Here is a 24,437-nt window from a genome sequence, read left to right on the forward strand (position 1 = left end):
GAAATCCCATGGTCAGACCACTACCTCATCCATACCACCCTTACTCAGAACAGTATACCCACCACAACAGAAAACTACAATAAAACCATCCCTTTGATAGTGAAACACTGCAACTAAATCTCCAAGATGAACTCAAGAATATTGATCTCACAAACACTGAAACAGCAACAACATCATGGATAAACATTACCAAATCCATAGCTGATAGAACAAACCCAATCATCACAAAAACATTAAAAAATCCTAAATATAACAATCAATGGTACAATGACACCATAAAATCAGCTAAACGAGAACTCAGAAAAAAAGAAAGATTCTGGCGAAAGAATAAAACCTCTCCATCACCCAATGAATACCAATCCCATTTAGCAAATTACAAAAAACTTATCCATACTACAAAGAAAGAATTCTACTCAACCAAAATAATCAAATACCAACAGAACCCTAGAATGCTTTTTACCATAGTAAAAAACCTCATCAAATCACCTAATGAGACAGGAACACATCCAAACACATGCAAAAGCAACGACTTTGCAGAATACTTTACTGAAAAAATCAGAAAACTATTAAACAACTCTAACATCTGCAACACCTCACACATCCAATTTCCTATACCACCTCTGGAAATAACATCAACTTGGAATGATTTCGACTTTGCCTCAACACTTGAAATCCAAAAAATAATCAGAAAATGAATCCAGCAAACCACCCCATTGACAGCATCCCCATACAAACAATTAAACTACTTGATATCTCAATAATAAAATCATTAACGGACATAGTTAACCTCTCCCTTACTGAAGGGATATATCCTGAATGCCTAAAATCTGCAATCATCAAACCACTAATAAAAAAGAGCAACCTAGATCCGGAAAACATCCAAAGCTACAGACCCATATCTAACCTACCTTTCATTGCAAAAATCATAGAAAAAATCGTCCACTCCCAACTATCAGAATACTTAGAATCGAACAACATACTTCAACCCACACAATTTGGTTTCAGAAAAAACTTAAGCACGGAAACATTACTCCTTTCACTTAATGACACAGTTCTTCGAGGATTCGACAAAGGACAAAGTTACATTTTAATACTCCTGGATTTGTCAGCCGCCTTTGACACATTCAACCATGCCATTTTACTCAACAGACTTTCTGAAATAGGAATATCAGGCACTATTCTAAAATGGTTCACCTCATATTTATCCCAAAGAAGTTTCCAAGTAATGTTCAACAACAACCTATCAAATAAAGTGAACATAAATACAGGAGTCCCACAAGGATCTGCATTGTCAGCAACACTCTTTAACATCTATCTCCTACCTATTTGTCACACACTGGATAGTTTGGGTTTGACCCATTTCCTTTACGCTGACGACATCCAAATATTAGTCCCAATTCAAAATACGCTTTAAGAAACCTACAAGAAAATAACCTCTTATCTCTCAAAAATCAAGCAATGTCTCTCCAACTTAAAACTCATAATCAATATCGATAAAACCGAATTAATCATCCTCGACAAAAAAAATCAATGATTCACCCAGACAATCACTCAAAACAGAAAACCCAGAATCAATAATCACTCCTGTTGACCATGCCAGAAACCTCGGAATTACAATTGACAAAGAATTGTCCTACAAAACCCATATAACAAATAAAATCAAAGAAGGTTATCACAAATTATTGACACTTAGACGTCTCAAACTCTTCCTCACTCAAATGACTTTAGAACAGTTCTGCAACTACTACTATTTGCAAACCTGGACTATGCAACGCCCTACTCCTCGGCCTCCCTTTTAACACCATGCGTCCACTTCACATACTCCAGAATGCAGCTGCCAGGATTCTTTCAGGAACCAAGAAACAAGAACACATTACACCTGCTCTCATATCCTTGCACTGGTTCCCTATTAAATACAGAATAGAATACAAAGTTTTATCAATCCTCCACAAAATAATCACAGGACAACAAAACCATTTGCTAATAGAACACATTGAACTGCATGCTCCTAAAAGGAACCTTCGCTCAATGAATAAAGGCCTCCTCAAAATTCCTCATGCAAAAATCACTCATCTAATAACAACCCGAGAGAGAGCTATATCCATCGCCAGCCCATCTTTATGGAACTCCTTACCCCTAAATCTAAGAACTGAATTTGACACCAAAACTTTCAAAAAAGACTTAAAAACATGGCTTTTTACCAGAGCTTTCTGAGATGATCTTAACTACCAACATCAACAAACTCCCAATCAGACAACTCCAAAGAAAACAGAGACACCACCCTATCAACTTAAGATTGCCCAATAAAACCCCGAACTCTACAACAGGCATCTAAGAACTTTTTTCCCCATATAATCTAACCCTTCCATTACCTCCCCAATGCTACCCAACTTTATCTTTAAATTGTATTTGTTAAATCTCTAATGTCACTCTCCTAATGTAAACCGTTATGATGGCAAAACCGAATATACGGTATACAAAACATGCTAAAATAAATAAATAAAAAATGTGCACCTTAACACCTCTGACCCTGAACAAACAGTACAGATATACTGTGACATTAATGGTTGTTAAAGAGGCTTCACAGTTGTAACATCATGTGTACAACTATACACATGAATGACTGTCCCATGCACACTCTGTGCATAACATTACCACTCCATTACAGTTATGTCAAACATGATATTTCACAATTGTGCTAACTTAAGAACATGGTAGGAGCAATGGACAGCTGGCGCCATCTTAAAAAATGGCGCAGGCCATCCATGGCTCCTACTATGTGATAGGGGCCAGCCAATGGCATTGATAGCCCCTGTCACATGGTAAGGGCAAAGGGCCATCGGCGCCATTTTGATTAGTGGCATCCAATGGCCTGAGAGCGGGAGATCGCTCCCGGGACCACCGCTGGACCACCAGGTACTTTAGGAAAGTTTTCTGGGGGGGGGGCAGGAGGGGGGGGATTGTAAATAGTTAGATATAAAGGGTCAGGTGGGTTTGGGTTTTTTTTTCTGTGTGCCCTTTCTCCCCCCCCCCCCCCACCACCAAAACAATAAGAAAACCACATAAACATTTCATGGGGTTTTCCTATCGTTTTTGGGGGACCCTCGATACTTGACGGATTAGATTTTCATTCGTCAAAAAAAGATGCACATCCCTATTATTGACCATTCCCTTCCTAATAATTCCCTACATTCTGTTTGCTTTTTTGACTGCCACAGCACACTGAACTGACGATTTCAATGTGTTATCCACTATGACGCCTAGATCTCTTTGCAGGGAGGTAGCTCCTAATATGGAACCTAACATCGTGTAATTACAGCATGGGTTATTTTTCCCTATATGCATCACCTTGCACTTATCCACATTAAATTTCATGTACTTTGCTATAAAGCTGCATTGGACCAAGGGGGAAATAATAATGTGTTGTCAGACAGCAAGAAAGGCTACTGCACACCAAAAGTGTGGCAACGCCTTGCACATTTACCATTAGGAAGTAGGTACTGAGGTCCCAGGACAGACACTATAGCATGGCCTATATTGCAGCTAACTTTTACAGTATATGAAAAGAAGGTGTTTCAGAGGTTACAGTTACATGTTAGGAGTTGCTGTCACTCATTCCTCCAGAAACAATATGTATACCCCCCCATCTGATAAACTGTCAATGACATATATCATCTGTACTTACTGGAAGATTGTGACCTGGGCCCATGAATGGATTTCATGCCAGTAAAAGAGTGTTTGTGAAGATGTGCACAAGTAAAGGAAATTATAAGGTATGGGTAACACATCAGATGTTCGCAAACAGGAATATTATAAGTACATAGTGGCCTTTACAATGGAGTATACTTGTACAGTCACAACCTGTTAACCTCATGGCACTATGTAAAGAGAGCATGCAGTACACACAGAACAGCATGGACTGTGGTGGATCACAGCAGGCCACCTCAGTATTTCCAATTCATTATGTGTAACTGGAGTTCTAGGTCACTGTACATTACAACTCCTTAGCAGTATACACATGTCATGACATGCATGCCCATGAGTATAGGCTAAAAAGTCATATAGAATGGAAAAGAAAGGCCTGCATTTGGTCCCGTCATATATGTAGCATTTTTTTACAAGGTTCTACTCAATGTATGTGCTTTACAAGGCATGTGAAAGAACAGATGCACTGTTTACAGTGCTAGGTTTTGATGTAAAATGCACATGGTACTTATGTGTAGGGAACAAACAGATGTGTGTAACACAAGAAGACATGACTATCACTGAGACCTAACCCACTATAATGATCCTGAAACCTGCCATCTGCAGATGACACTGAACCTATGTGTGACAGAGAAGTAAAAGGGAGTGTAACCATTGCCCTACATTGTGTTAAAGGTTTAGGAGCAGAGATATGGCTGTACTTACAGTTTATGAAGTGTACAGCCACAGTGCCCTAGAACTGAAAAACTGAAGGCAGGACAGTAGTACATAAGCACTTTCCTGCATTCATTCACCTGCGAGTGCATATTCTTGCACCTTCAAAAAAGAGGGAACGCCTGGGACATAATATAACAAAAGGGAAGGCACTGATTTCTTCATCATCTGTTGGAAGGGCAGCATGCATTCTGAAACGTTAAAAGTACATTGGAAGCAGCTGTGCTCATAGGAAAACGTTCCCCCGCATAGCACTCTCCCTTTTACCCAGCCAGTACTGCAAGATCTGATTCCAAAGCTGTGTGATGTGCGCAGCAATGTGGCCGGCCGTACAGACTGAGAATTATGAACAAGTTGTTTTTTAATGGCAGCAACATTAACACTCTGTATTCCTGCAGCCATGGGAGTTACACGACGGCTGCTTGTTCACATGTAGCCCACTGATTATCAGGTGTACATTTCACTGTTAATGCGGTGTGTGCTGCATTGAAAACCATTAGACAACCCAGACACAGAAAATAGAGCACCACTGCAATGTGCAGTGCATACTGCTTGTGATAAATGTGTGTGAGGCAGTACAGAAAGTATAGGGCACAATGTTCTCCAGCCATCAACTACAGGCCACATGTGAATGTATTCTGCCGGCAGTGTACACAGTCCTTGGTTTGCATGCACATGTAAGTTCTTACAGCTCTGAAGGAGAGGATAGGAACGGGGCCTTGTAAGTTATAAATACATGCAATGCATACAGTGCATTTCATACTTTACTGCATGTGCCTTCTGTTCTCACAAAAATTTGCCAGCACTTACAAATTTAGGATAAGAAAGGCATAACCTTGGACAATGTGGGGCCTACATAACAGCAAACCGGGATGTGTTATGCCACCGATCGCATCCTCCACCACAGCTAGCCACTGCCTGTTTGTTGACTTGGCCCACATATGGAAAAGCATTGATGTACATGATAAAGAAAACAGTGTCTTTATCTACAAGCCAAGCATCACCATACAGGCCGGCCTCAAAATTGTCAAATAGGCCCGATTGCCTAAGTATAAAGGAATCATGGGCGGCTCCCGGGAAACTTGGCAACACATCCAGGATGCGCATTTGAGCGTTGCACACCACTTGTACGTTGATGGGAGTGGAACATTTTTCTGTTGCAGTAAGTTTCCTCCCTCCGACGGGGTGGTAAGATGGCCACGTGAGTGCAGTCGATAGCTCCGATGACATTGGGAAAGTGTGCAAAGGCAAAGAAACCTCTCCAAGTCCATCAAGTGCTGCCTGTCATGAGGAAAATGTATGTATCGATTTATGCAGTCACTTACAGCTGCACTGACCCGGTCAAGACAGCGTGAGAAGGTTGTTTGGGACATTCCCCCCCACTACCCCTACAGTGGTTTGGAAGGAGCCGCTTGCCGTGAAATGGAGGACGGCCAACAGTTTGGTGAGCCGGGGACAGCGCGTGACCTTGCCGTCATGGGATCCAGATCCCCTCGGAGGTTTTCATATAATTCCAGGATTGTCCGAGAGCTGAGATGATACCTGCTAACCACAACATCCTCAGGCATGCCCAGCAAGGATGTCCGTGGTGGAAAAATACGCTCCCTTGTATGTCCCTGCAGGTAGCTGGGCACGTGGATGTCACTGCCCAGGATCCAGGCCCCTCCGTTGCACTGCCTCTGTATGCGCTGCTGGTACTACCCTGGGACATCTTGGCAGTGTTCCAGGGTCCTGTTCTGGTTCTTCATCTTGCACAATTTGTCATGGGCGGTTGACGCTGCTGAGGCATGAAGAATACACGTACCGGTACTACTGACACTCACCAAAAGCAGTCAGGAAGCAGGACCTGCTAAAAACAGCAGTTTTGATTGGTCTAGGAATGCTTGGTAGATGTGTTTGTATATATTGTTGTCTTTATCACGTGCGATGCGCACCCCAATAGCGCATGTAATACTGACTTAACGCCAAGAAAAAAGCTGTAGTTATTATCTGCGTTACCAATCCACAATATTATGCGCTCCTTATCACGCAGTGTGCTAGTACCCCCTATTTTACATTAACTCCACCCAAATTCCTCCCAAACTTCTCCCACCTGAATACTAAGTTAACTCTTTGACTTCGCATTTCGTGAAATGCCATTAAGGCACACGTAATGGCGTTATCGCATGCGATAATGCCGTTATCGCATGTGATAACGCCGTAACGCGTGCGTTAACGGCATTTCGCATGTTGAAGAATGATGCGGTTAACTAGCTGCTCAGTGGCTGAATACCCCAATATGTTTAGCTTAGAATGGCCTTTTTCATGTAAAATTTGAATAATCTTTCAGTGTATGGGGAGGGCATGACTAGTAGGGGGGTGACCCCTAGTGGTTGGATTGGGGGCCCATGACTGCAGGGTTCTGAAGGGAGCCCTGGTGCATGGCCTCCCAGCCCAGGACTGATACTGCAATGACTGGATTAAAGAAAGTTGAGGTGAAAAAAAGATCCCTGGGAGTTGTGAATGAAGGCTCTTGGCACCAGGATCTCTCTACTGATTCTAACTAGCAGCTCGATCCAGTAAAGTCCGTGGGAGAGCGGACTAACGCCCGCTCTCCCGGCGCGCGCACCGGCCCCTAGCCGGTGCGCGCGATCCAGTATTTAAATTAGGCGACGCGGTGCAAACGAGGAAAAAGAGGCGCTAGGGACACTAGCGCGTCCCTAGCGCCTCCTTTTGGCCTGGAGCGGCGGCTGTCAGCGGGTTTGACAGCCGATGCTCAATTTTGCCGGCGTCGGTTCTCGAGCCCGCTGACAGCCACGGGCTCGGAAACCGGACGCCGGCAAAATTGAGCGTCCGGTTTTCGGCCCGACAGCCGCGGGCCGAATTCAAAATTTTTTTATTTTTTTTTTTACTTTTTTTTACTTTTGGGGACCTCCAACTTAATATCGCTATGATATTAAGTCGGAGGGTGCACAGAAAAGCAGTTTTTACTGCTTTTCTGTGCACTTCCCTGGCGCCGGAAGAAATTAGCGCCGACCTTTGGGCGGCGCTAATTTCTTAGAGTAAAATGTGCGGCTTGGCTGCACATTTTACTTACTGGATCGCTCAGGAATACCTAATAGGGCCATCAACATGCATTTGCATGTTGAGGGCGCTATTAGGTGCCGCGGGTGGGCCGCGTGTTTTCCTCCCCTTACTGAATAAGGGGTAAGGGAAAACACGCGTCCAGAGCAGGGTGACAGTGCGCTCCGACGGAGCACACTTTACTGGATCGACCTGTGAGTTGGAAGCCCAAAGGAGCTGGAGGAAACTGCTGGGTGAAAATAAAACTCAAAGCTCCCTCCATTTCACAGTTTCCCAGCTTGTGGTGTCATGTGTTGTGCTCAGGATGAGGGCTCACTTTTTCACTTGGCCATAGGTGCCAGATGGCCAGGCTATGGCTCTGGTTGACGCTTAGGGTAGCCACCTGACACAGCCAGTTTAAGACGTTTTCCCTTTCTCCACTTCCTGCCTCTCAAACTCTGGCCCCCACCTCCACTGTAACACTGATCCCCTCACACTTGCCTCTCTCATCATGAAGTCTCATATGAGACTCTCAGCCAGTGCACTCTGGGTATTCAGTCCACCATATGGCTGTCATCCTGGCCTAAGATTGATGGCAGCCACTGGAGATGCCTGACACAGCTGTACAGTCCCAGAAGTTTATGCACAGCGTGTTGGTCAAGAATTGCAGAATTGGAATAATTTCTGACTCCTGTCTCCCCATCCCTCTCTTTCCTTCACTCTTCCCTTCCACTAAGATAGGGGTCGGCAACCTGCAGCTACCGAGCTGCATATTTCTCTTTTTGTGCTTCCCTGTGGCTTCTGTGGTGCTCAGCATACATCTGGTGACAAAAGAAGAGGCATGGAAGCTGCTGTATATTCCATCCCACAGCAGCTGAAGAAGAGGCCCAACAAGACTGGCAATAGCTGAAGAAGAGGTCCAGAAGAGAGAAGGAGGCCTGGAGTGAGAGCCTTTGTGAATGTCAGTGTGTGCATGTAAGTGTGTATGTGAGAACCTGTGGGAATAAGAGCATTGGTGTATGAGGGAACCTTTGGGAGTAAGAGCATTGTGTGTGACAGCATGTGTCTGTGTGTATGCAAGGCAGCCTGTGAAAGTGAGAGCTTGTGTGTGTGCATGTGTGAGTGAGAGCATGTGAGAGTGAGAGCCTGTATGTTTGAGGGACCCTCTGGAAGTAACAGCCTTTATGTGTGAGTGTGAGTGTGGGTGAGAGAGAGCATGTGGGAATGAGGGAGTTTGTGTGTGTGTGTGTGTTTGTGTGTGTGTGAGAGGGAGTGTGCATGAGAGCATGTGTGTGTGAAACAGAGTATATGTGAAAGCAAATGTGTTATTCTGAGAGAAAGCCTGAGTGTGAGAGCATGGGTGTGCGTGAGGCAGAGAGAACTTGTGTGAGTGTGCATGAGAGCATGTGTTTGTGTGAGGCAGAAAGCCTGTGTAAGTGTGAGAGCATGTTGATGTGTGTGTGTGTGTCTATGTGTGACAGAGTATGTGTGTGTCACCTTCCCTCCCACTGGATAGCAACAGCAGCTGAAGGCTTTTGTCACCTCCCTCCTGCCAGCAACCAGATAGAAGCAGCAGCAACAGCTGAAGGGTCCCAGTGGCCTCCCTTCTGCCAGAGAAAAGAAGCAGCAGCAGCTGCTGAAGGCCCCCAGTTTTCTCTATTCTGCCAGAGAAAAGAAGTGGAAGGGCCCTATTCACTTCCCTCCTGCCGGACAGAAGCAGCAGCAGCTGCTGAAGGGTCCCACTCTCCTCCCTCCTGTGGATAGAAGCAGTCAGTCAGGGGTGACCAAATCCAGTCCTGGAGAGCCACAAACAGGCCTGGTTTCCAGGATCCCCACAATGAATATGCACGAGCGAGATTTGCATGTACTGCCTCCATTGTATGCAAATCCATCTCATGCACATTCACTGTGGAGATCCTGAAAACCAGACCTGTTTTGTAGTTCTTGGAAGACCAGAGATGGCCACCCCTGCAGTAGGTGAAGGACTGGAGATGCCTCTTCCTCCTGCGAGCCTTCACCAGCCCTGCCAAGATGAAGTAATGGGAGCAGTTTTCCAGTCTCAATAAAAATGCATTGTATTATTTTCCCATAAATCTAAACTGTTTTATTTTTTTTTTCTGTGCTGTACGTTGCTACCTGTGGAGGAACTATATTCATGCTGTTTCTCTCTCTCCCTCCTTCCCCATTCCCAGCATTCACTTTTTAATCCCCCATCCATTGGGGACTGACAGTGACCATAGAGGATGGGGGAGACTGACAGCCAGAGACTGACAGCCGGGGGGTGGGTGGGATCAGGGGTGGCTCAAGGCGATCTGCTGCCTGAAGCAAGGGATGAGATGGTGCTCACTCCCCAGCCCCCCCTCCCCCCCCCAAGGCACAATACAGCACATTAAGACGGTCAAGGAGGGGGGGTCTCCCTGCTCCCCCATCACCCCCCCTTTCCCTTTCTAAAGTCCCGGCTATTCCTCTAGGCACCTCTAGATTAACTGTATTTCCCTCCCCCCCCACCTTCTCACCCTCGTCCTTGCCTTCTCCCATTCCCTCACAGCACGCATCCAGTAACTCTATACATAATGTATTTACTGATGAATGTATCCAGTAACTCTGTAAATATGTTTTACACTAACTAATGTTTCCTCCACCGCGTTTAGTTCCTTTCTCAGGCTCCCCATTAGAGATGTCTATCTATTGTCTTGGGCTTGTCCCTCTTCCCCCCGTCCCTGTTTATTGTATTTTCTACCTCCCGTTTCAGTGTAAACCGATATGATGTGTATTTTAATGTCGGTATAAAAAAGCTGTTAAACAAACAAACAAACAAACAATTAAATAAATAGTCTGACCCTTTTGGTGATTTCAAATGCTGTGGAAGTGGAAAAGCAGGGGTTGGAGTTCCCAGAGGAGTGGCAGGGTGTCACTGATACTATTTCTAGGAAGCTGGTAACCCTGCCACACCTCCCAGGAACACTAAGACCTGCCTCCCAGCTTTTTCTCCTGGAGAAGTGGGAGATAGGTGAATGGTGGGGGTTTGTGTGTGGCACATTCTCTCTGGGCTGGTGCAAGGGCATTAGGCATCAAAGGTGAACTTTATAGCCTTGTGCTCATGCCCCCCCCTCCCCCCCTTCATCACACAATTAAAAATTCCACATTATAATAACCAACTTTACATGAAAAAGAATATTTGAAACTATAGTTTTCTGAGGTAAAAATATCACAACCCTGCAAAAAAAGCGAAAAACCATACTTGGAGTGCATATGGTATTAGGCCTATTGTAAATGCACACTGGGTGTGGGCTTTGCCCTCAGAAAGCCCAGAATAAACTGAATTACAATGACAATAGATTAAACCTCTCATGCTAAAATAGAACTAACTGCCAGCACTCAAACAGTAACAACCTTAACTATGATAAGGCAACACTGCAAATACTACACCAGGCCCTAAACACCAAAACACCTAATAGGAAAAAGAACAAGCCAGCCAGCCAGAGATCCCTAGCAGAATACCTCACTTCAGTCACACATGCAGAACACAGACACATCCTCACTAAATTCAGAATAAAGAGACCATAAATTATAAACAGAAACATGTACACAAAAACTGCACTGAAAACTGCAACAAGTCATATTGTATCAGTGCAAAAATGGAAAATCAGAAATACCATTCTGCAAAACAATAAAATCAAGGAATATAAAACATCAATCATAATAGTAAAAACATACTGATAAAAAAGAATAAATATTTCAAAACAGCTTAGAAATAGAATAACAGCCAATAATTAAAAATTCATCGAAAAATTTCTCAAATATCGATTAAATATTTCAAAATAGCAAGCATATCAAATAACACCCAGTAATAAAAACTAAAAGATTTTTTAAAAATCCACTTTCCTTACCTGGAAACTTTTAATTTCCAGTCACTCTCAGATTGCTGTGGATTAGTGCAGAGGGCAGGGAGGGGATCTTTCTTCTCTCATATACACATACACAACAAATATACATTCATTCTCTCTCTCTCACACATATACACACACAGATGCTTTCAAACATGTTCCTACACACACATACATATGCTCTCATGCATGCAAATATTGATTTTTATGTCTTTTCTATATTTTGTATTTTTTTAATTATGAATTTTTAAAATTCTCTGTAAACCACTGTGATTGTGTTCTATGAAGAGTGATGGTATACAAATAAAAATGAAATGAAAAATGAAAATGAAATGCGAATTAATGATTTTATAAGTTTTTGCTCCTACTGTTTCATTTACTGTTTCTTTTAAGTAATGAATTTAGATATCTTTTAGTCGTATTTTTTTTTTTTATTGAATGGTTTTATGTATTTTTATTCTAATCTAATTTTTTTTTTAATTTTTATTTATATTATTAACATGTAAACCGTAGAGATAGAAACTTGGTTTTCTGTATAACGGTATAGAAAAGTTGCACAAATAAATAAATAAATATTTCACATACACGCTCACACACCCACACCCACACATAGATGCTCTCTCACACAGATGCTCTCACACATGATCTTTTTCACCACACACATATGCTCAATCTTTCACACACAGTTTCATACGTACATACATACAAATGCTTACATGCACATGCTCTCACATTTTCTTTTTCACACACATATATAGATGCTCTCATATATCTTCTCTCACACACACACACACACACACAGTTGCTCTTGCACATACTTTTTCCTACCCACACACATAATCTCTTTCATACACATGCGTTCTCTCAGACAACACCAATGCTCTCTTATACGTATACCCATACACTCTCTTCCTCTACCTCACTCATGTTGTCTTTTCCTTTAGGCAGAATGAACTCAGCCGGCAGCCGGCAGCCTCATTTTCTTCTGCTGCTGGCAGCCACTGGGCGTTCGTTCCACTTCGGCTGCCAGCGGATTAGGATCCGTCGTTAGTCCCCTGGACTTCTTTTCTTCTTTTGCCACTGGTGGGTTGGGCACCGACAGCGCCTGCTGGGAGTCCTTTCTTCTTCTGCTGCCGGCAGGTTGTGCTCTGCTGGCGGCCTGCTGGGCCTTCTTCCTTTTTTTACGCGGCTGCTGGCAGGTTGGGATCTGCCAGCGGCCCTCTGGGCCTCCTTCTTTTTTTCAGCCACCAATGGACTGGGCTCTGCTGACAGCCCACTGGACTTTCTTCTTCTGCTGCCAGCGGGTTGGGATCTGCCTGTGGCCTCCACCTTCTTCCTTTTTTCAGCCGCTGGCAGGTTGGGCTCTGCTTGCGGCCTGCCAGGCCTTCTTTCTTTGGCCACCGGTGGGCTGCAAGGTCCCTCTTCTTCCCTGTGGCTGGGGGGGGGGGGGACACTCCGCGGGCACGTAGGTAAATCTGTGTGTGGTGCAAGGTGAGGTGGTCAGCGGAGAATTTTGGGGGGCATTTTATGTCACTCCATAATTTTGCAGCCTGAGGCTGCCGCCTCACCCTGCCTCATTATAGAAGCACCCCTGGGTGAGGCTGAGAGAGACTGCTGTTTATCCGTTCCCGCATCCCCAGCAGTCACTCTCTCTCTCTGAGCCCCCTTCACCCCTAGCAGTCATTTTCTCTCTTCAATCCCCTCCATCCCCAGAAATTATTCTCTCTTTAATCCCCCCATTGTAAGATTCGTGGACCCTTGTTGCTGTGGTGAGGTTCACTCAACCTACAGGGAAGGCTCTATAGGTTTCCATTTGCAGCTGGTGGACTGGGATTTGGAAGAGACGAATCTGGAGCTTCACCTATACCAACCCCTTTCCCCTTGGCTTGAGCACTTGGGTTCTGGGGGCTGGCAGATCTTAGGCGAGAGTCTCTTAGGAGGTAGAGGGAGCAGAAGTCCCCGCGTCAGGTTAGGGTCAGAGGCAGGTGGCAGGCAAGAATAGTCAATATCCAGGCTAGGGTCAGTGGTAGGTGGCAGGCAAGAATGGTCAATATCCAGGCTAGGGTTGAATTCAGAAGTCAGTCCAAGGGCAGGTGAAGGGAACACGAAGAAGGACTGACATGACAGGGCAGGAAGAAAGGTCGGAGCTGGATAAGACAAAGCTGGAGAAGTAAGACAGGCTATGCTGGAGAGACGAGACAGATTCAGGAATGCAGGACGAAGCAGCAACTCACAGTATACGCAAGAATAGCCAATCTGTTGCTGAGGCGAAGGAAGTATTCCGGGGAAAGCCTATAGAGGGCCGAAGCTATGACATCATCGGGAGGTGCCGCCGCCAAGTTCCTGCTGTGGGCTGTTCAAACATGGCAGAGTCCGGCTTGCCCGTGCCTAGAGGAGTCCTGGAGGGGAGCGATGATGGCGGCATCCCACCGCAGAGCGAGCGCCTGGTGCTGCCTCGCTGCCGAAGAGAGACACCGGCAGGCCAATAGCGACAGCGATTGCCGCAGCTCGCAAGGACTACCTGCGAGCCGCGAAATGTAACACCCATCTCCAGCAGGCACTCTTTTCTTTCAATCCCCAGTTGAAAAAGAGGGAGTGACTGCTGGGGAAGAGGTGAGTAGGGGTGAGAGAAGGCGGAAGCATGTCCCAAATCCTAAAATACTCCTGTACACAGGGTTAGATTTAGGCACAGGCAACATAGACAAGTGCCTAATAGGGATGTGAATCGTTTTTGAACGATTAAAATTATCGTCAGATAATTTTAAAATCGTCCTAAATCGTTAGAGTGCACGATACAATACAAATGCCCCCGATTTATCGTCAGGGGCATTTGTATAGTATCGTTAAATAGGGCACGGGAATTATTTGGGGGAGGGCGGGAAAACCGGCACTCCAAAACAACCCCTAAACCCACCCCGACCCTTTAAAACCAATTCCTTACCCTCCCCCACCCTCCCAAAATGTTAAATTACCTGGTGGTCCAGTGGGGGGGGGGGGGGGGGAGGGTGTCCCGGCGCGATCTCTCACTCTCGGGCCATCGGCGCCATTTTGGCTGCCACTAATTAAAATGGCGCCGATGGCCCGATAAAAAAAAAACCACCCGACCCTTTAAATCGACCCCCCTTAGCCTCCCCCACCCTCCCAACCCTTTTTTTTTAGGGAGGCCCGCGCCGCTAAAAAAAACAACCCACCCGACCCTTTAAATCGACCCCACCCTCCCGACCCCCCCAAAACCTTTTAAAATTACCTGGTGGTCCAGGGGGGCCTCGGGGAGAGATCCAGGGGGGCCTCGGGGAGAGGAGAGATCCAGGGGGGCCTCGGGGACAGATTTCCCATTCCCAGGCATCAGCTGTTCTAAAAAAAAAAAAGGCGCCGATGCCCCTTTGCCCTTACCATGTGACAGGGTATCCGTGCCATTGGCCGGCCCCTGTCACATGGTAAGGGCAAAGGGGCATCGGCGCCATTTATTTTTAGAACAGCTGATGCCTGGGAACGGGAAATCTCTCCCCGAGGCCCCCCTGGATCTCTCCCCGAGGCCCCCCCGAGGCCCCCCTGGACCACCAGGTAATTTTAAAAGGTTTTGGGGGGGTCGGGAGGGTGGGGTCGATTCAAAGGGTCGGGTGGTTTTGGTTTTTTTTAGCGGCGCGGGCCTCCCTAAAAAAAAAATTAGCGATGTGAATTGGAATCCGAAATGATTCCAGTTCACATATCTTAACGATCAGATTTCCCCCCCCCCCCCAGCCGAATCTGATCGTTAAGACGATCTGGCACACGATTCACATCTCTAGTGCCTAGGGCTTCAAATTCTGAAGGCACCCAAAAACTGGGACTGCACCGCTGCTCTTTTATTTCCAGGGGTGAAATCTCCCTCCTCTCAGTATTCTGCCCATGGGCACAATAATCTTTAATTCAGACCTGCCTGACCTATTAAAGGTCACTTGCAATAAAAGGCCCTGCGACTGGCAACACTTACCCCGCGCACACCAACGCCCTGGATGCCGCCAGAATGCTGCCAGGAATGCTTGTCCCCCTCCTTTCTGTGCCAGCCTTAGGTGCACACGTGCACCTTAAAGGCTCCTATGGCGGAAAAGCTGCTTCATGGCACCTAGTGATGACCTCACCTGGCACCCTATTTAAGGCCCAGCCGCTCTGCTCTTCCTTGGCTCAGCAAAGGGTTTTCTGTCTTGCAGCACATGTTGCCTAGTGTTCCTGATTCCTGTGCCATGTCCAGTCTTGTCTTGTTCTGCCTTGCCTTCCAGTCAGGGCCGGTGCAAGGGTATTAGGCTTTAGTTATCTTCACCGCCTCAGGGACCCGCCTAAGTCCTGCCGGCTGCCAGAACCCAAGGGCTCAACCTGCAGAGGAGACGGCTGGTAACGGTGAAGCTCCAGTCTGTCCCGCTACAGGGCACATTTGCCAACTGCTGGATTGGGGCTCATGGGTTCACCCTGGAGGGTGCATCAACTAGTCCTAGCACAAAGGGCTCACACACCCATTACCCTTCACAGGCATATTTAAAGATTGGAAAATACCTTGCGTAATAGCATATTGATTGGCAAACTGAAGCATTGGAACAGAATGATTTTTTTTGTTTTCTTATCTTCCTTTTAGCCATGCAAAAGTTCCCTCCCCTGGATCTCTCACATGCACACCACCTACGGGCGATCGGGGAGGGACAGGGCAGCATCCCATAATGTCAGGCTCCGTGTGGATGCAGTAGGTAGGAGTAATCGGGTGGGGAGGTCCGGGGGAAGGGCGGCGCTCCTGCTCGGGCTGCAAGTCACCGGCAAGGAGGTGCTACGGTGGCACGGCCCGGTCAGGGCAGGGTCAGGTTTAGGGCGAGGGCTACCGTGTCATCACATGACCTCTCCCCACTCCCCCTCCCCTTCCTCCGAAGCACTTATCTGGCAGGAGGCAGCTTGCGGAGGGGGCAGAGGGGCCGAAGAGAGAGGTGAGAGCCAGGGTCACTGCACCGTCCCGCTCCCCGGGCTCTGACAGCAGCGGGAGGGAGCGTGCAGAGCGCCTAAAGTGGACACAAGAAAGGGAGCATTCAGGTGGAGAGGGACACAGCAATTACAGACTAAAAAAGGGAAAGAAACAGAAGGACAAGGTGCTTTAGGATAGCAATTTATGAACAAGTGAATCAAGAAGGAAGGACATTTATTAAATAACTGTTTCTTAGAATTGCTTGGAAAGAAGGCAAGATTCCACACTAAATAATTTATAGCGAATATCTAGACACTTTATTAGTGTGTATAAATATATTTGTAAACATTAAAAAAAAAGAACGATATTGGGCTATCGGAATAGACGAACTTGTAAAACTTACTAGCTTTAATTATACAATCTAATCGCTTTATTTTATTTGTTGAGTAACTCTGCTCCAAGAAAGTTTACTGGAAGGAATCTTGACAGTTTCAGCGCTGACCCGCCCAATGTTACAAGTTAATTTTTCTCTTTTCCCGCTCTCTCTCTCTCTCTTATCTAGGGCACATGCATCTGCCAAGATTACGGAGCAGCAGCTCGTTTCCTAAAGTTTGCCCGGCTGAGTGGTTTATAAAGCACTTTGCAGCTTCTTAGAGCCCTTTGTGTGTGTGTGTGTGTGTGTGTGTGTAAAGTCCGTGGTGGCTTGGCCATCCAGCCCGTTTATTGCCTCTTCTTAAGGACTTCGGTGGGAGTGTCAGGGAGAGACAGAGAGCGCGACTGCAGCATTCCTTCTCCCGGTCTGGCGTGCCGGAGTGTCAGCATGTCCCCTTCAGCCTGCTCCCTGGTGGCTTTGGTGACGGTGGGCCTCAGCCTGCTGCTGGGCCAGGGCTCCTCGCAGAGGGTCCTCAACGGCAGCAGCGCGGAGGAGAAGTTCACGCGGGATGCGCTGTGGCTGTACGGCGACGACAGCAGCAGCAGCAGCCTGTCGGCCGCCCGCCTGGCCGCCCTGCTGGACGAGCTGGGGACGCACGCGCTCTCCTCCTCCGGCCACGGGGACTCCCTCACCGGCGACTTCTCCCATCTGCACTTCAACCAGGTAAGGCCCAACGGGGCTTTTGCCGCTTGAGAAAGCCTTTTGCGATTGCACTTTCACCTCTCCCCCTTTCCAGCGCACGTGTTATTCCGCGAGGGCGGCGGGGCTCCTGTAGGAGCCGCTGCCTTTCTCCGCGCGCGCACTGGCGTTCCCCATTCATTTTCATTTAGGAGGAAGTCCTCCGGGGGGGGGGGAGCGCGCTGCAGCCGGCCCAGGGTAGGGACTGTATGCAGGAAAACAATCGGGATCCTTTCTTCGGAGGGACAGTGCCAGTTACAAGAGGCGAGCGGCAGTCCGAGGGGGTGCGAGTTGCAAAGCCTCTCCCGGAAGGGATACGCGCAACCAGAGCAAGCCATTGGCAAGCGAGACATTAATGATGGTTATAGGCTGGCGGCACATAAGTAAATATGTTTTTGTCTTCTCTTCATGCCCTGGTTGGTGATCATAGCCTTAAGAAAAAAAAAAGCAATTGCATTTTCAGATTCAAAGAATGCAGCTAGTAGTGCTGGGTTGGTACTAATACTGTGCAGTACATTATTGTATATTACTTTGGCGACACAGGTGGAATGGTCATGCCAGTAAAGTTATCCGAATCTAAATGCGTAGGGGGAGCACCTCTATCCCCCTGCCCCATAGATGTACCTCAAACTTTTCAATCCCCGCTTCATTTAGGCAAGATACAATTAACCTTTTGTAATATATTTAGTTCACAAGAAAACAATAATTAAGAGAGTTGCATAACTTATTTACTGCGGCGAGATTCCTGTGCAGTAATCCCCTTAACAAGCGAAAAACCTGTCAGACGCTTCTTCAGCAAAAGTGAGAGACGGGAAGTCCTCAAACGCGCCCCGCGCTGCTGGAGGCAGACACTCGCCTGACGCCTTAGGGTGTCGCAATTTGATAAGAGAGGTGGGAGGGGGATTTTAGGTGCTGAATCTATTGTTAGCTGCCTTTCGGTGAATCTCGAAGAGGGTGCCGGGAACATTTCATCAGAAGCAGCAGTTCAGGAAGGGAAGAGTTCCCTTGGGATCGCCCACGATCTCCGTGGCTTTTGGGAAATCCTGGGTTACTGTGGCTTTGGTTTTGTGCACCATCGACGTCCATTATTTTATTTTATTTTAAATGTAATTTTTATGAACGTTTAAAGCATTAATCGTGACAAACTTACTGGCATTATTTTAAGAATGCTGAAATAGTCCAAAAGAAAGCAACCAAATTAACGTTAGCAAGTCAAATACCTGTCCCTGTTATCAAAAGGAAATGGGACGATCATAAGACGGAGCATGACATGCAGATAATCTCCTTTCCTCTTTATAAACCTTTCCTTCTCTGGTACCTGGCCACAGGTTTGCAGGTAACCAGCTGGCGAGCCTGCGGCACAGTTTAAATCTGATTTACTTTTAATGGGCCTGATTTGCATTGACTGGTTTATCTGGAGAGGTGGTCGGAGCCCTGAAAGACATAATGTGGGAGATTTTAGGAAGCAGATATTTCCAGCTTCCTGCCTTTGGGACTGTGTTTTCCCAGAATCTGATTTGACTCCTCACTTACCATTGAGTTTTGGTTTTTTTCTTTAACATAGAGCCCGGTGCCCTCTGAAATGCTGGCCAACTAGCCAGGCAGAATTTCCTGTTACTAATCTAGCATCACTTGTGTTTCTTGTGTTATGACACATGCAGGACGCTTGGTGTTACATGTAATGGGAGGAAAAGGAAATAAGAAAAGTTGCCTTGAGCCTTGCATCTTTAGATGTAAATGAGGCCAGAGGTGTGTAAAGTGGCAGCAGTTGATCCCGGGCTCCTCCATTGCACCATCACCATTCACTGTGCTGAACTTCGTTAGAAAGGGCTCAACCGGGGCATTGCATGGCCCAGTGGGTTCATCTCTAAGGCTAGCGGTTTACATCATTTCTGGGTTTGTGTAGTCATTTATGCTTTTTAGTAGGTGACAACTATTAATGAGCAGGTTAATCCCAATCCTGGAGAAAATTCTTTTTCACTTAATGCACAATTAAGTTCTGGAATTTGTTGCCAGAGGATGTGGTTAGTGCAGTTAGTGTAGCTGGGTTTTAAAAAGGTTTGGATAAGTTCTTGGAGGAGAAGTCCATTAACTGCTATTAATCAAGTTGACTTAGGGAATAGCCACTGCTATTACTGGCATTAGTAGCATGGGATCTTCTTGGTGTTTGGGTACTTGCCAGGTTCTTGTGGCTTGGTTTGGCCTCTATTGGAAACAGGATGTTGGGCTTGATGGATCCTTGGTCTGACCCAGCATGGCACTTTCTTATGTTCTTATTGCTAAGATTGAAGATTGAGTCACCTTCTCATTCACCAGGAAGTTAGGCAAGAAGCATGATCAGGGCACAGTGGCAAGGCAGCTCATTCTCTAGCTGGTACTTACACTGGGCAAATGGAACAATTTGGTTTCCAGTGCTAGCAATCTGAGCACTTTTAGGAGCACTAATGCAATCTGATTCAAAATCCAAAATATCTGATTCTGGTTTTAGCGTGTACTTGTGCTTGCATCTATTAGTGACTGTCTTATTGTATTTACTCACTTCCCCTCCCCTCTGTCTTCAGTGTTTTAAATGCAAAGTATACTTTACATGAAAGGAATAAACTTTATTTAGTGGAGAGGAAGATCTTGACCCCCATGATAGAGGATGTCGCATTGTAGGTGTTCCACAATGTCATTGTAATGCATTTGAACAGTCTGAGAATGACATTAGAGCCGTTCAGCACCAAAATTCAGACTCTCATGTTCTTTTTCAAAATAAGCAACCCCTACTCCATGAACAATACAGCAACAAAACCATTACCACTCAGGGAGTAAGAAAGTGAAGAGCAAAGTTGTTTTAAGCTGGCATTTACAGATATTCTGTAATTAGAAGTCACCGACACAGTCCTCTGATAAACTGAAAGTGGATATGTTTGTGCATTATTATTGGATGACATACTTTTTTAAATAATATTTTTATTGGCAAAAGTCAACCCTCTGATAGCCAACAAAGAAATTAAATTTAAAAAGAGCAGCTGGAAAACCGGTAGGTCAGGTTTAGGCATCTACTGCCGGCAGAGGATTTCCATAATTTAAGGAAAAGGAAGTCACCTTCCCCTTTGCTTAGCTGCTATCCTAACAATGCAGATCACTAATGCCCAAAGAGTGCCAGGACAAAATGTAGCTTTCTGCCCCCCATCCCCTCACTCCGGTATAATAGATAATCTTTTTATTCTGGATGCTTTCTTTGCCAAAAGTGAGCATGTGTATAGTAAACACCCTGATACGGAATCTGTTTGGTTGAGTCAGCCTTTGCTTTGCAGACCTGTTTACTTACTGTGAAAACATCAGGGTGATCTGTGTTAACCGTTTTGGCTTTCAGTTCCCCCACCCATAAGCTTTTCAGAGATTTGTAGCCCAGTTTAAGCAGCAACTCTTGCTGGATTTTTCAAAATATCAAGCTGCCTGGATTTTTTTTTTATTGTATTCCCAAGACTCCTTTCTTGTTTGTTCTAAGATGTTTCTTGTAGTTTTGCACTGCTTTTCCTTTTATTTTTTGCAATGAAAGACAAGCGCTTTTTATTATGGCTACATCCTTCAAGGAGACGAGGGTTTTCACCATAATTCAGGACAATTGGTCCAGTCCTAGTTTTGCCCCGTTGCATGCATGTAGTTGTAGTTGTGAATTTTTGCCATTGATTTCCTTAATAGAGATGCTAAAATAATAAAACCCATGTATAAAAAATGTACTATTTTGCTTGTACAGTTATATTTTGTACTATGGTTGCATTGTTAATAAAGATATTTAAACTAAACCCCATGCTAAAATTGGAGATAGATTTTAGTGCAGGTTTTATTTTACACGTGTGGTAAATTAAATGATCCTTGCTGGATGCAGTAAGCTAATGACATGCTAATAAATCAGGTATAAAAAAGCACATTAAGACAGCTTTTTTTTTTTTTTTACTGCACAGCCATTTTGCAGTCATTTCCTTAAAATCCACACTAAAAAAAGAAATAGTTCCCTGACCTCAATATGACATCTCCCTTCCTCCTTCCCTCCTTCTTTGGCCTGATGGGATGGGATGGGCCAGAAGAATCCTTCCTCCCCTCCCAAGCATGATGAAACCCTCAGCTTAAAAAAAAGTCGAATCCAGTCAAGTTGGGTCAGGTCATATCGGTCAGTCCATCTGATCCGATCCGGTCGGTTCTGCCCTGTCAGTCCTATCCCTCTCACCTTAAACAAATAAATCAACTCCCACCACCCAGAACCCCCTCCTACTCATCAAAAGAAGGAGCCCTCCAAACTTTCTCACTCCCCTAGGGAACTGCAGCTGGAGAAGACACGACCTCCTCTGGTAGGGCTGCTTTTTCATCTAACAGCCGATTGTTCCCTTCACTGTCACATGTCACATGTCAGCCTTCTGAAAGGAGATTGGTCCTTTCACTAACATGTGACAGTGGAGGAACCAATCGGCTTTCAGCTGAGAGAGCAGCCCTGTCGAAGGAGGCAGGGTCTTCTCTGGCTGAGGTTCCCTGGGGGGGGATTTGGAGGGTTCTCCGAAGTTCTGGAGAGTAGGAGTTTGGCTGCTGGTTTTCTTTGTTTAAGGTGAGAAGGAGGATGCTTGGGTGGATGAAATTGGATCAGATGGATGAACTGATGTGAGCTGATACAACCCGACTAGACTCAATTTTTAAGGTGATGGGTTTGGCATGTTTGGAGGGATGGGGGAGAGAGGGACTCTTCCAAGTGGGGTTTGGTGCTCTTCTCTCTACTGAGGGAGTTGAATGCATGCCTCTGAGCAGATGTTAAATTTCCTGCCATAACAGGAGATGCGCTGGGCAGCCTCCCCACTAGTGAGTCTCCTTGCATTGCAGGGTAGCATCTAATAAGGCTAATTAACCCGCAATTTGCTTCAGATGTGCTAAGCTTGCTGTGGGTTTTTTAGCATGCATTATTTTGATGCTAAAACCCTTATTGCATACCTGGGTAAGATTAGCGTCAAAAAACCTGCGCTAAAGCACAAGTAAAAACCCACAGTAGGCTCAGTGCAGCTTATTGTATTGGCCCCAGAATTAGGAGCTACAAGTCCATGCAAGTAATGGGGGCAAAATCAGGACTGAATCAGCTTCTTCAGTTGTCCTGGAGTAAGGTGGCAGTCCTGAAAGAGACTGTTCTTTTTTCTTTACATATATCATTGGAATTCTGCAGGGGGTTTCTGATAAGGATCAGCACAGAAGCCACCTCCCCCCTTCCTAATTAATTTCCATTTTGAGGGCAGGAGAATACAAATGAGAGGAACTTTGAAAATGTAATATCTCCTTGTTACTTTGGGAGTAAAGTTGTATGCCCAAAGCTCTGTGCACAAAATTGTTAGAAAAAAACTGAAAGGAGCAGCTACAAAAGTAAAATATGTGCAAGAGGCGTGGTCATTGTTAAAAAATACCATTCTATTAGCACAGTCCAGATGTATTCCACACATTAAGAAAGGTGGAAAGAAGGCAAAACGATTACTGGCATGGTTAAAAGGGGAGGTGAAAGAAGCTATTTTAGCCAAAAGATCTTCATTCAAAAATTGGAAGAAGGATCCAACAGAAGAAAATAGGATAATACATAAACGTTGGCAAGTTAAATATAAGACATTGATAAGACAGGCTAAGAGAGAATTTGAAAAGAAGTTGGCTGTAGAGGCAAAAACTCACAGTAAAAACTTTTAAAAATATATCCGAAGCACAAAGCTTGTGAGGGAGTCAGTTGGACCGTTAGATGATCGAGGGCCATCGCGGAAAGATTAAATGATTTCTTTGCTTCGGTGTTTACTGAACAAGATGTTGGGGAGGTACCCGTACTGGAGAAGGTTTTCATGGGCAATGATTCAGATGGGCTGAATCAAATCACGGTGAACCTAGAAGATGTGGTAGACCTGATTGACAAACTGAAGAGTAGTAAATCACCTGGACCTGATGGTATACACCCCAGAGTTCTGAAGGAACTAAAAAATGAAATTTCAGACCTATTAGTAAAAATTTGTAACCTATCATTAAAATCATCCATTGTACCTGAAGACTGGAAGATAGCTAATGTAACCCCAATATTTAAAAAGGGCTCCAGGGGCGATCTGGGAAACTACAGACCGGTTAGCCTGACTTCAGTGCCAGGAAAAATAGTGGAAAGTAGGGATGTGAATCGTTTTAGGACGATTAAAATTATCGTCCGATAATTTTAATATCGTCTTAAACCGTTATGGAACACAATACAATAGAGATTCTAACGATTTATCGTTATAAATCGTTAGAATCGTGAGCCGGCACACTAAAACCCCCTAAAACCCACCCCCGACCCTTTAAATTAAATCCCCCACCCTCCCGAACCCCCCCCCAAATGACTTAAATAACCTGCGGGTCCAGCGGCGGTCCGGAACGGCAGCGGTCCGGAACGGGCTCCTGCTACTGAATCTTGTTGTCTTCAGCCGGCGCCATTTTCCAAAATGGCGCCGAAAAATGGCGGCGGCCATAGACGAACACGATTGGACGGCAGGAGGTCCTTCCGGACCCCCGCTGGACTTTTGGCAAGTCTTGTGGGGGTCAGGAGGCCCCCCCCAAGCTGGCCAAAAGTTCCTGGAGGTCCAGCGGGGGTCAGGGAGCGATTTCCCGCCGCAAATCGTTTTCGTATGGAAAATGGCGCCGGCCATACGCGTATGGCTGGCGCCATTTTCCGTACGGAAAATGGCGCCGGCAGGAGATCGACTGCAGGAGGTCGTTCAGCGAGGCGCCGGAACCCTCGCTGAACGACCTCCTGCAGTCGATCTCCTGCCGGCGCCATTTTCCGTACGAAAACGATTCATGGCGGGAAATCGCTCCCTGACCCCCGCTGGACCTCCAGGAACTTTTGGCCAGATTGGGGGGGGCCTCCTGACCCCCACAAGACTTGCCAAAAGTCCAGCGGGGGTCCGGAAGGACCTCCTGCCGTCCAATCGTGTTCGTCTATGGCCGCTGCCATTTTTCGGCGCCATTTTGGAAAATGGCGCCGGCTGAAGACAACAAGATTCAGTAGCAGGAGCCCGTTCCGGACCGC

At 45.9% G+C, this 24,437-nt stretch overlaps 1 protein-coding gene across 1 annotated transcript in view; it reads left to right on the top strand.

Annotated features, from left to right (window-relative positions):
• Nucleotides 1–16,829: 16,829 nt before the first annotated feature.
• Nucleotides 16,830–24,437, top strand: part of SLC39A8 (solute carrier family 39 member 8) — a 159,903-nt gene continuing 152,295 nt past the window's right edge. Inside the window, exon 1 of the mRNA XM_029597054.1 lies at nt 16,830–17,368. Coding sequence (XP_029452914.1) covers nt 17,093–17,368 — 276 coding nt within the window. The 5' untranslated portion in view covers nt 16,830–17,092. The remainder of the gene's footprint in view (nt 17,369–24,437) is intronic.

This window comes from Rhinatrema bivittatum, chromosome 1, assembly GCF_901001135.1.
Source record: "Rhinatrema bivittatum chromosome 1, aRhiBiv1.1, whole genome shotgun sequence".
Lineage (NCBI taxonomy): Eukaryota > Metazoa > Chordata > Amphibia > Gymnophiona > Rhinatrematidae > Rhinatrema > Rhinatrema bivittatum.